The sequence below is a fragment of the Oncorhynchus mykiss genome, chromosome 7 (genome assembly GCF_013265735.2).
Source record: "Oncorhynchus mykiss isolate Arlee chromosome 7, USDA_OmykA_1.1, whole genome shotgun sequence".
In the NCBI taxonomy this organism is placed as follows: Eukaryota; Metazoa; Chordata; class Actinopteri; order Salmoniformes; family Salmonidae; genus Oncorhynchus; species Oncorhynchus mykiss.
Window position 1 is genome coordinate 81,896,226 of NC_048571.1, and position 12,863 is coordinate 81,909,088.

Sequence of the window (12,863 nt, forward strand, 5' to 3'; positions counted from 1 at the left end):
TTCCCAACTCCAGTACCCCCAACAGTGGTTCCCAACTCCAGTCCTCCAGTACCCCCAACAGTGGTTCCCAACTCCAGTCCTCCAGAACCCCCAACAGTGGTTCCCAACTCCAGTACCCCCAACAGTGGTTCCCAACTCCAGTCCTCCAGAACCCCCAACAGTGGTTCCCAACTCCAGTACCCCCAACAGTGGTTCCCAACTCCAGTCCTCCAGAACCCCCAACAGTGGTTCCCAACTCCAGTCCTCCAGTACCCTCAACAGTGGTTCCCAACTCCAGTCCTCCAGTACCCCAACAGTGGTCCCCAACTCCAGTCCTCCAGAACCCCCAACAGTGGTTCCCAACTCCAGTACCCCCAACAGTGGTTCCCAACTCCAGTCCTCCAGAACCCCCAACAGTGGTTCCCAACTCCAGTCCTCCAGTACCCTCAACAGTGGTTCCCAACTCCAGTCCTCCAGTACCCTCAACAGTGGTTCCCAACTCCAGTCCTCCAGTACCCTCAACAGTGGTTCCCAACTCCAGTCCTCCAGAACCCCCAACAGTGGTTCCCAACTCCAGTACCCCCAACAGTGATTCCCAACTCCAGTGCTCCAGTACCCCCAACAGTGGTTCCCAACTCCAGTCCTCCAGAACCCCCAACAGTGGTTCCCAACTCCAGTCCTCCAGTACCCCCAACAATGGTTCCCAACTCCAGTCCTCCAGTACCCCCAACAGTGGTCCCCAACTCCAGTCCTCCAGTACCCGCAACAGTGGTTCCCAATGCCAGTCCTCCAGTACCCCCAACATTACACATTATTTAGTGTAGCCCTCAACAAGCACACCTGATTCAACTTGTTAACAAATAACCCTCGTTAAGTTGAATCAAGTGCGTTTTTCCGTGGCTACAACATAAATGTGTGCTGTTGGGGGTACTGGAGGACCGGAGTTGGGAAACACTGTTTTGGGTCATTATCTGCAGCTGGGTTACCATAATGAGAGTCAAAACCACTTATTAGAAAATCACATGAACGATGGTCATCCTGTTGTTCGGTGGAAGCATGCTGACAGTGTTCAAATCACCTCTCCAAAGAGGTCGGTCTCTGTTCCCTGCTCAGAGAATGGTTTACGACTCTTTTAATTTGCATGTGTATAGCAGACCAATTGATCACGATGAAAGAAGCCAATTTTAAGTAATAGACCTGTCAAATTGCTATTATTCAGTCAATGCCCGAAAGAGAGATAACTACCTAGGCGATGTGGCACGGTGACATGTGAGTTTTGAAGTTACTATGCAATCATGTGATCGTCTCATGCTCAATTATACTTGGAACATACTATTACCTTTGTGTATTCTTCTTCTTAAGATGGCTTGAAGAAAGAGCATTTTCCCCTCTTAATATATCCTCGTTACAGATGATGGAGAAAAGGAATCAGAGGAAAAGATGTAGGTAACGCGCTTCTCTCTCTCTCTCTCTCTCTCTCTCTCTCTCTCTCTTGCTCTCTCTGTCTTTCTCTTTCTCTCTACCCCATCTGTACTCCTCGCTATGCCCCCTCAATGCACGCTCACTAGTATGGTCGATTTAAATAATGATCATCGGTAAAAATTGTAAGTCCTAATGATCGATCAATAGCCTATCACTATGTATTATTTCAACCACGTCGTTTAAATAACAATATAGTTGTTCGGTGGTAATGAAGGATTTTCGTCATTAATAACTTCATATTAAGCTTAAAGCCTCTCTCTTTATCCCTCTCTCTCTTTATCCCTCTCTATCTCGCTCTCACTCTCCCTCTCTCACTCACGCACTCTCTCTGCATCTCTCTTGACATCGCACTCTCACTCTCTATCTCTCTCAAACATGCACTTCCTCTCTCACACACGCACTCTCTCTGCATCTCTCTTGACATCTCTTCTTCTCCATGCATCTCTCTCTCTTCATCTCTGATTAAAACATGGTAAATTGTATGCTGCTCAAAGCCTTCGGGACTTTTGATGGCCTAGTTATTTCCCACTCTCCTTATTTCAGGGTGTAACTTCTCCTTCTCTCCTTTTTTCAGAGTGTAACTTCTCCTTCTCTCCTTATTTCAGGGTGTAACTTCTCCTTATTTCAGGGTGTAACTTCTCCTTCTCTCCTTATTTCAGGGTGTAACTTCTTCTCTTCTTATTTCAGGGTGTAACTTCTCCTTCCCTCCTTATTTCAGGGTGTAACTTCTCCTTCTCTCCTTATTTCAGGGTGTAACTTCTCCTTCTCTCCTTATTTCAGGGTGTAACTTCTCCTTCTCTCCTTATTTCAGGGTGTAACTTCTCCTTCTCTCCTTATTTCAGGTTGTAACTTCTCCTCCTCTCCTTATTTCAGGTTGTAACTTCTCCTTCTCTCCTTATTTCAGGGTGTAACTTCTCCTCCTCTCCTTATTTCAGGGTGTAACTTCTCCTTCTCTCCTTATTTCAGGGTGTAACTTTTCCTTCTCTCCTTATTTCAGGGCATAACTTCTCTCCCTCTCCTTATTTTAAATTACCTTCACACCATGGCCTGTCACAAATAAATTACCTTCACACCCTGGCCGGTCACAAATAAATTACCTTCACACCCTGGCCTGTCACAAATAAATTACTTTCACACCCTGGCCTGTCACAAATAAATGACCTTCACACCATGGCCTGTCACAAATAAATTACCTTCACACCCTGGCCTGTCACAAATAAATTACCTCTCTGGTTACATACTGTACAGCACCCTGTCCTGTCAGGTTACATACTGTACAGCACCCTGTCCTGTCAGGATACATTCACCACACACAAATACTGACATATGATATGTGCAAACACAGACACACACACGAACCGACACACACACACACACACAGATGCACGTGCACGCGCACACGTGCACACACACGCACACGCACACACACACACACACACACCAGTCCTAGCATAGCCCTGACCTCAGTAAAGTATCCTAACACAGCGTGCCCAGCAACAGTAGCTGACGGCATCTTCTCTGTGAGGTGCCCAGCAACAGTAGCTGACAGGCATCTTCTCTGTGAGGTGCCCAGCAACAGTAGCTGACAGGCATCTTCTCTTTGAGGTGCCCAGCAACAGTAGCTGACAGGCAGCTTCTCTGTGAGGTGCCCAGCAACAGTAGCTGACAGGCAGCTTCTCTGTGAGGTGCCCAGCAACAGTAGCTGACAGGCATCTTCTCTGTGAGGTGCCCAGCAACAGTAGCTGACAGGCAGCTTCTCTGTGAGGTGCCAAGCAACAGTAGCTGACAGGTATCTTCTCTGTGAGGTGCCAAGAAACAGTAGCTGACAGGCATCTTCTCTGTGAGGTGCCAGACAACAGTAGCTGACAGGCATCTTCTCTGTGAGGTGCCAAGCCAAGTCTCTCTAATCTGAATGGACACTCTAACATCCTAATTTGTCCAAAATGGTACCCTATTCACTCTATAGTGCACTACACTTGACCAGGGCCCATAGGGACTAGTGTATCATTTGGGGGGGGGGGGGGGGGACACATGGCTAACAATAGAGCTGCAGTCTTAGACTAGAAAACTCAGCCTTTCCTCTTTGCTTTGTGGAGATCTCACGTCTTCTGATGGAGTGAGGTGGGGTTGGGAGAGAATGGAAAATCAAAGTACTGAAGTGTCTCTAACATGTAGGATGTTCTGTACTGAAGAGTCACTAACATGTAGGATGGTCTGTCCTGAAGAGTCTCTAACATGTAGGATGTTCTGTACTGAAGAGTCTCTAACATGTAGGATGTTCTGTACTGAAGAGTCTCTAACATGCAGGCTATTCTGTACTGAAGAGTCTCTAACATGTAGGATGTTCTGTACTGAATAGTCTCTAACATGTAGGATGTAGTCTACTGAAGAGTCTCTAACATGTAGGATGTAGTCTACTGAAGAGTCTCTAACATGTAGGATGTTCTGTACTGAAGAGTCTCTAACATGTAGGATGTTCTGTACTGAAGAGTCTCTAACATGTAGGATGTAGTCTACTGAAGAGTCTCTAACATGGAGGATGTAGTCTACTGAAGAGTCTCTAACATGTAGGATGTAGTCTACTGAAGAGTCTCTAACATGTAGGATGTTCTGTACTGAAGAGTCTCTAACATGTAGGATGTTCTGTACTGAAGAGTCTCTAACATGTAGGATGTTCTGTACTGAAGAGTCTCTAACATGTAGGATGTTCTGTACTGAAGAGTCTCTAACATGTAGGATGTAGTCTACTGAAGAGTCTCTAACATGTAGGATGTAGTCTACTGAAGAGTCTCTAACATGTAGGATGTATTCTACTGAAGAGTCTCTAACATGTAGGATGTTCTGTACTGAAGAGTCTCTAACATGTAGGATGTAGTCTACTGAAGAGTCTCTAACATGTAGGATGTTCTGTACTGAAGAGTCTCTAACATGTAGGATGTAGTCTACTGAAGAGTCTCTAACATGTAGGATGTTCTGTAATGAAGAGTCTCTAACATGTAGGATGTTCTGTACTGAAGTGTCTCTAACATGTAGGATGTAGTCTACTGAAGAGTCTCTAACATGTAGGATGTAGTCTACTGAAGAGTCTCTAACATGTAGGATGTATTCTACTGAAGAGTCTCTAACATGTAGGATGTTCTGTACTGAAGAGTCTCTAACATGTAGGATGTAGTCTACTGAAGAGTCTCTAACATGTAGGATGTTCTGTACTGAAGAGTCTCTAACATGTAGGATGTAGTCTACTGAAGAGTCTCTAACATGTAGGATGTTCTGTAATGAAGAGTCTCTAACATGTAGGATGTTCTGTACTGAAGTGTCTCTAACATGTAGGATGTTCTGTACTGAAGAGTCTCTAACATGTAGGATGTTCTGTACTGAAGAGTCTCTAACATGTAGGATGTAGTCTACTGAAGAGTCTCTAACATGTAGGATGTAGTCTACTGAAGAGTCTCTAACATGTAGGATGTTCTGTACTGAAGAGTCTCTAACATGTAGGATGTAGTCTACTGAAGAGTCTCTAACATGTAGGATGTAGTCTACTGAAGAGTCTCTAACATGTAGGATGTTCTGTACTGAAGAGTCTCTAACATGTAGGATGTTCTGTACTGAAGAGTCTCTAACATGTAGGATGTTCTGTACTGAAGAGTCTCTAACATGTAGGATGTAGTCTACTGAAGAGTCTCTAACATGTAGGATGTTCTGTACTGAAGAGTCTCTAACATGGAGGATGTTCTGTACTGAAGAGTCTAACATGTAGGATGTTCTGTACTGAAGAGTCTAACATGTAGGATGTTCTGTACTGAAGAGTCTCTAACATGGAGGATGTTCTGTACTGAAGAGTCTAACATGTAGGATGTTCTGTACTGAAGAGTCTCTAACATGTAGGATGTAGTCTACTGAAGAGTCTCTAACATGTAGGATGTTCTGTACTGAAGAGTCTCTAACATGGAGGATGTAGTCTACTGAAGAGTCTCTAACATGTAGGATGTAGTCTACTGAAGAGTCTCTAACATGTAGGATGTTCTGTACTGAAGAGTCTCTAACATGGAGGATGTTCTGTACTGAAGAGTCTCTAACATGTAGGATGTAGTCTACTGAAGAGTCTCTAACATGTAGGATGTTCTGTACTGAAGAGTCTCTAACATGTAGGATGTAGTCTACTGAAGCGTCTCTAACATGGAGGACGTAGTCTACTGAAGAGTCTCTAACATGTAGGATGTTCTGTACTGAAGAGTCTCTAACATGTAGGATGTTTTGTACTGAAGAGTCTCTAACATGGAGGATGTAGTCTACTGAAGAGTCTCTAACATGTAGGATGTTCTGTACTGAAGAGTCTCTAACATGTAGGATGTTCTGTACTGAAGAGTCTCTAACATGGAGGATGTAGTCTACTGAAGAGTCTCTAACATGTAGGATGTTCTGTACTGAAGAGTCTCTAACATGTAGGAAGTTCTGTATTGAAGAGTCTAACATGTACGATGTAGTCTACTGAAGAGTCTCTAACATGTAGGATGTAGTCTACTGAAGAGTCTCTAACATGTAGGATGTTCTGTACTGAAGAGTCTCTAACATGTAGGATGTAGTCTACTGAAGAGTCTCTAACATGTAGGATGTTCTGTACTGAAGAGTCTCTAACATGTAGGATGTTCTGTACTGAAGAGTCTCTAACATGGAGGATGTGGTCTACTGAAGAGTCTCTAACATGTAGGATGTTCTGTACTGAAGAGTCTCTAACATGTAGGATGTTCTGTACTGAAGAGTCTAACATGTAGGATGTAGTCTACTGAAGAGTCTCTAACATGTAGGATGTAGTCTACTGAAGAGTCTCTAACATGTAGGATGTTCTGTACTGAAGAGTCTCTAACATGTAGGATGTAGTCTACTGAAGAGTCTCTAACATGTAGGACGTAGTCTACTGAAGAGTCTCTAACATGTAGGATGTAGTCTACTGAAGAGTCTCTAACATGTAGGACGTAGTCTACTGAAGAGTCTCTAACATGTAGGATGTACTGTACTGAAGAGTCTCTAACATGTAGGATTTTCTGTACTGAAGAGTCTCTAACATGGAGGATGTAGTCTACTGAAGAGTCTCTAACATGTAGGATGTTCTGTACTGAAGAGTCTCTAACATGTAGGATGTAGTCTACTGAAGAGTCTCTAACATGTAGGACGTAGTCTACTGAAGAGTCTCTAACATGTAGGATGTTCTGTACTGAAGAGTCTCTAACATGTAGGATGTAGTCTACTGAAGAGTCTCTAACATGTAGGATGTAGTCTACTGGAGAGTCTCTAACATGTAGGATGTTCTGTACTGAAGAGTCTCTAACATGTAGGATGTTCTGTACTGAAGAGTCTCTAACATGGAGGATGTTCTGTACTGAAGAGTCTGTAACATGGAGGATGTTCTGTACTGAAGAGTCTCTAACATGTAGGATGTTCTGTACTGAAGAGTCTCTAACATGTAGGATGTTCTGTACTGAAGCGTCTCTAACATGTAGGATGTTCTGTACTGAAGAGTCTCTAACATGGAGGATGTAGTCTACTGAAGTGTCTCTAACATGTAGGATGTATTCTACTGAAGAGTCTCTAACATGTAGGATGTAGTCTATTGAATAGTCTCTAACATGTAGGATGTTCTGTACTGAAGAGTCTCGAACATGTAGGACGTTCTGTACTGAAGAGTCTCTAACATGGAGGATGTAGTCTACTGAAGAGTCTCTAACATGTAGGATGTAGTCTACTGAAGAGTCTCTAACATGTAGGATGTAGTCTACTGAAGAGTCTCTAACATGTAGGATGTTCTGTACTGAAGAGTCTCTAACATGTAGGATGTAGTCTACTGAAGAGTCTCTAACATGTAGGATGTAGTCTACTGAAGAGTCTCTAACATGTAGAATGTTCTGTACTGAAGAGTCTCTAACATGGAGGATGTTCTGTACTGAAGAGTCTCTAACATGTAGGATGTTCTGTACTGAAGAGTCTCTAACATGGAGGATGTTCTGTACTGAAGAGTCTCTAACATGGAGGATGTTCTGTACTGAAGAGTCTCTAACATGTAGGATGTTCTGTACTGAAGAGTCTCTAACATGGAGGATGTTCTGTACTGAAGAGTCTCTAACATGGAGGATGTTCTGTACTGAAGAGTCTCTAACATGTAGGATTTCTGTACTGAAGAGTCTCTAACATGGAGGATGTAGTCTACTGAAGAGTCTCTAACATGTAGGATGTAGTTTACTGAAGAGTCTAACATGTAGGATGTTCTGTACTGAAGAGTCTCTAACATGTAGGATGTAGTCTACTGAAGAGTCTCTAACATGTAGGATGTAGTCTACTGAAGAGTCTCTAACATGTAGGATGTTCTGTACTGAAGAGTCTCTAACATGTAGGATGTAGTCTAATTAAGAGTCTCTAACATGTAGGATGTTCTGTACTGAAGAGTCTCTAACATGTAGGATGTTCTGTACTGAAGAGTCTCTAACATGTAGGATGTTCTGTACTGAAGAGTCTCTAACATGTAGGATGTTCTGTACTGAAGAGTCTCTAACATGTAGGATGTTCTGTACTGAAGAGTCTCTAACATGTAGGATGTAGTCTACTGAAGAGTCTCTAACATGTAGGATGTAGTCTACTGAAGAGTCTCTAACATGTAGAATGTTCTGTACTGAAGAGTCTCTAACATGGAGGATGTTCTGTACTGAAGAGTCTCTAACATGTAGGATGTTCTGTACTGAAGAGTCTCTAACATGGAGGATGTTCTGTACTGAAGAGTCTCTAACATGGAGGATGTTCTGTACTGAAGAGTCTCTAACATGTAGGATGTTCTGTACTGAAGAGTCTCTAACATGGAGGATGTTCTGTACTGAAGAGTCTCTAACATGGAGGATGTTCTGTACTGAAGAGTCTCTAACATGTAGGATTTCTGTACTGAAGAGTCTCTAACATGGAGGATGTAGTCTACTGAAGTCTCTAACATGTAGGATGTATTCTACTGAAGAGTCTCTAACATGTAGGATGTTCTGTACTGAAGAGTCTCTAACATGTAGGATGTTCTGTACTGAAGAGTCTCTAACATGGAGGATGTTCTGTACTGAAGAGTCTGTAACATGGAGGATGTTCTGTACTGAAGAGTCTCTAACATGTAGGATGTTCTGTACTGAAGAGTCTCTAACATGTAGGATGTTCTGTACTGAAGCGTCTCTAACATGTAGGATGTTCTGTACTGAAGAGTCTCTAACATGGAGGATGTAGTCTACTGAAGTGTCTCTAACATGTAGGATGTATTCTACTGAAGAGTCTCTAACATGTAGGATGTAGTCTATTGAATAGTCTCTAACATGTAGGATGTTCTGTACTGAAGAGTCTCGAACATGTAGGACGTTCTGTACTGAAGAGTCTCTAACATGGAGGATGTAGTCTACTGAAGAGTCTCTAACATGTAGGATGTAGTCTACTGAAGAGTCTCTAACATGTAGGATGTAGTCTACTGAAGAGTCTCTAACATGTAGGATGTTCTGTACTGAAGAGTCTCTAACATGTAGGATGTAGTCTACTGAAGAGTCTCTAACATGTAGGATGTAGTCTACTGAAGAGTCTCTAACATGTAGAATGTTCTGTACTGAAGAGTCTCTAACATGGAGGATGTTCTGTACTGAAGAGTCTCTAACATGTAGGATGTTCTGTACTGAAGAGTCTCTAACATGGAGGATGTTCTGTACTGAAGAGTCTCTAACATGGAGGATGTTCTGTACTGAAGAGTCTCTAACATGTAGGATGTTCTGTACTGAAGAGTCTCTAACATGGAGGATGTTCTGTACTGAAGAGTCTCTAACATGGAGGATGTTCTGTACTGAAGAGTCTCTAACATGTAGGATTTCTGTACTGAAGAGTCTCTAACATGGAGGATGTAGTCTACTGAAGAGTCTCTAACATGTAGGATGTAGTTTACTGAAGAGTCTAACATGTAGGATGTTCTGTACTGAAGAGTCTCTAACATGTAGGATGTAGTCTACTGAAGAGTCTCTAACATGTAGGATGTAGTCTACTGAAGAGTCTCTAACATGTAGGATGTTCTGTACTGAAGAGTCTCTAACATGTAGGATGTAGTCTAATTAAGAGTCTCTAACATGTAGGATGTTCTGTACTGAAGAGTCTCTAACATGTAGGATGTTCTGTACTGAAGAGTCTCTAACATGTAGGATGTTCTGTACTGAAGAGTCTCTAACATGTAGGATGTTCTGTACTGAAGAGTCTCTAACATGTAGGATGTTCTGTACTGAAGAGTCTCTAACATGTAGGATGTAGTCTACTGAAGAGTCTCTAACATGTAGGATGTAGTCTACTGAAGAGTCTCTAACATGTAGAATGTTCTGTACTGAAGAGTCTCTAACATGGAGGATGTTCTGTACTGAAGAGTCTCTAACATGTAGGATGTTCTGTACTGAAGAGTCTCTAACATGGAGGATGTTCTGTACTGAAGAGTCTCTAACATGGAGGATGTTCTGTACTGAAGAGTCTCTAACATGTAGGATGTTCTGTACTGAAGAGTCTCTAACATGGAGGATGTTCTGTACTGAAGAGTCTCTAACATGGAGGATGTTCTGTACTGAAGAGTCTCTAACATGTAGGATTTCTGTACTGAAGAGTCTCTAACATGGAGGATGTAGTCTACTGAAGAGTCTCTAACATGTAGGATGTAGTTTACTGAAGAGTCTAACATGTAGGATGTTCTGTACTGAAGAGTCTCTAACATGTAGGATGTAGTCTACTGAAGAGTCTCTAACATGTAGGATGTAGTCTACTGAAGAGTCTCTAACATGTAGGATGTTCTGTACTGAAGAGTCTCTAACATGTAGGATGTAGTCTAATTAAGAGTCTCTAACATGTAGGATGTTCTGTACTGAAGAGTCTCTAACATGTAGGATGTTCTGTACTGAAGAGTCTCTAACATGTAGGATGTTCTGTACTGAAGAGTCTCTAACATGTAGGATGTTCTGTACTGAAGAGTCTCTAACATGTAGGATGTTCTGTACGGAAGAGTCTCTAACATGTAGGATGTTCTGTACTGAAGAGTCTCTAACATGTAGGATGTAGTCTACTGAAGAGTCTCTAACATGTAGGATGTAGTCTACTGAAGAGTCTCTAACATGTAGGATGTTCTGTACTGAAGAGTCTCTAACATGTAGGATGTAGTCTACTGAAGAGTCTAACATGTAGGATGTAGTCTACTGAAGAGTATCTAACATGTAGGATGTTCTGTACTGAAGAGTCTCTAACATGTAGGATGTAGTCTACTGAAGAGTCTCTAACATGTAGGATGTTCTGTACTGAAGAGTCTCTAACATGTAGGATGTTCTGTACTGAAGAGTCTCTAACATGGAGGATGTTCTGTACTGAAGAGTCTCTAACATGGAGGATGTTCTGTACTGAAGAGTCTCTAACATGTAGGATGTAGTCTACTGAAGAGTCTCTAACATGTAGGACGTAGTCTACTGAAGAGTCTCTAACATGTAGGATGTACTGTACTGAAGAGTCTCTAACATGTAGGATTTTCTGTACTGAAGAGTCTCTAACATGGAGGATGTAGTCTACTGAAGAGTCTCTAACATGTAGGATGTTCTGTACTGAAGAGTCTCTAACATGTAGGATGTAGTCTACTGAAGAGTCTCTAACATGTAGGACGTAGTCTACTGAAGAGTCTCTAACATGTAGGATGTTCTGTACTGAAGAGTCTCTAACATGTAGGATGTTCTGTACTGAAGAGTCTAACATGTAGGATGTAGTCTACTGAAGAGTCTCTAACATGTAGGATGTAGTCTACTGAAGAGTCTCTAACATGTAGGATGTTCTGTACTGAAGAGTCTCTAACATGTAGGATGTAGTCTACTGAAGAGTCTCTAACATGTAGGACGTAGTCTACTGAAGAGTCTCTAACATGTAGGATGTAGTCTACTGAAGAGTCTCTAACATGTAGGACGTAGTCTACTGAAGAGTCTCTAACATGTAGGATGTACTGTACTGAAGAGTCTCTAACATGTAGGATTTTCTGTACTGAAGAGTCTCTAACATGGAGGATGTAGTCTACTGAAGAGTCTCTAACATGTAGGATGTTCTGTACTGAAGAGTCTCTAACATGTAGGATGTAGTCTACTGAAGAGTCTCTAACATGTAGGATGTAGTCTACTGAAGAGTCTCTAACATGTAGGATGTTCTGTACTGAAGAGTCTCTAACATGTAGGATGTTCCGTACTGAAGAGTCACTAACATGTAGGATGTTCTGTACTGAAGAGTCTCTAACATGTAGGATGTTCTGTACTGAAGAGTCTCTAACATGTAGGATGTTCTGTACGGAAGAGTCTCTAACATGTAGGATGTTCTGTACTGAAGAGTCTCTAACATGTAGGATGTAGTCTACTGAAGAGTCTCTACCATGTAGGATGTAGTCTACTGAAGAGTCTCTAACATGTAGGATGTTCTGTACTGAAGAGTCTCTAACATGTAGGATGTAGTCTACTGAAGAGTCTCTAACATGTAGGATGTAGTCTACTGGAGAGTCTCTAACATGTAGGATGTTCTGTACTGAAGAGTCTCTAACATGTAGGATGTTCTGTACTGAAGAGTCTCTAACATGGAGGATGTTCTGTACTGAAGAGTCTGTAACATGGAGGATGTTCTGTACTGAAGAGTCTCTAACATGTAGGATGTTCTGTACTGAAGAGTCTCTAACATGTAGGATGTTCTGTACTGAAGCGTCTCTAACATGTAGGATGTTCTGTACTGAAGAGTCTCGAACATGTAGGATGTTCTGTACTGAAGAGTCTCTAACATGGAGGATGTAGTCTACTGAAGAGTCTCTAACATGTAGGATGTAGTCTACTGAAGAGTCTCTAACATGTAGGATGTAGTCTACTGAAGAGTCTCTAACATGTAGGATGTATTCTACTGAAGAGTCTCTAACATGTAGGATGTTCTGTACTGAAGAGTCTCTAACATGTAGGATGTAGTCTACTGAAGAGTCTCTAACATGTAGGATGTTCTGTACTGAAGAGTCTCTAACATGTAGGATGTAGTCTACTGAAGAGTCTCTAACATGGAGGATGTTCTGTACTGAAGAGTCTCTAACATGGAGGATGTTCTGTACTGAAGAGTCTCTAACATGTAGGATGTTCTGTACTGAAGAGTCTCTAACATGGAGGATGTTCTGTACTGAAGAGTCTCTAACATGGAGGATGTTCTGTACTGAAGAGTCTCTAACATGTAGGATTTCTGTACTGAAGAATCTCTAACATGGAGGATGTAGTCTACTGAAGAGTCTCTAACATGTAGGATGTAGTTTACTGAAGAGTCTCTAACATGTAGGATGTTCTGTACTGAAGAGTCTCTAACATGTAGGATGTAGTCTACTG

At 42.0% G+C, this 12,863-nt stretch overlaps 1 protein-coding gene across 3 annotated transcripts in view; it reads right to left on the bottom strand.

Annotated features, from left to right (window-relative positions):
* The window catches only part of LOC110528605 (glutamate receptor-interacting protein 2), a 325,911-nt gene that overhangs the window by 229,540 nt on the left and 83,508 nt on the right, over window positions 1-12,863 (bottom strand). The window contains exon 1 of one of the 3 annotated variants that reach the window (XM_036984213.1): window positions 1,319-1,782. The exons of the other annotated variants lie outside the window; for them this stretch is intronic. Coding sequence (XP_036840108.1) covers window positions 1,319-1,361 — 43 coding nt within the window. The 5' untranslated portion in view covers window positions 1,362-1,782. Of the gene's footprint in view, window positions 1-1,318; window positions 1,783-12,863 lie in introns of those variants that run through there. 3 annotated transcript variants of the gene reach the window in all.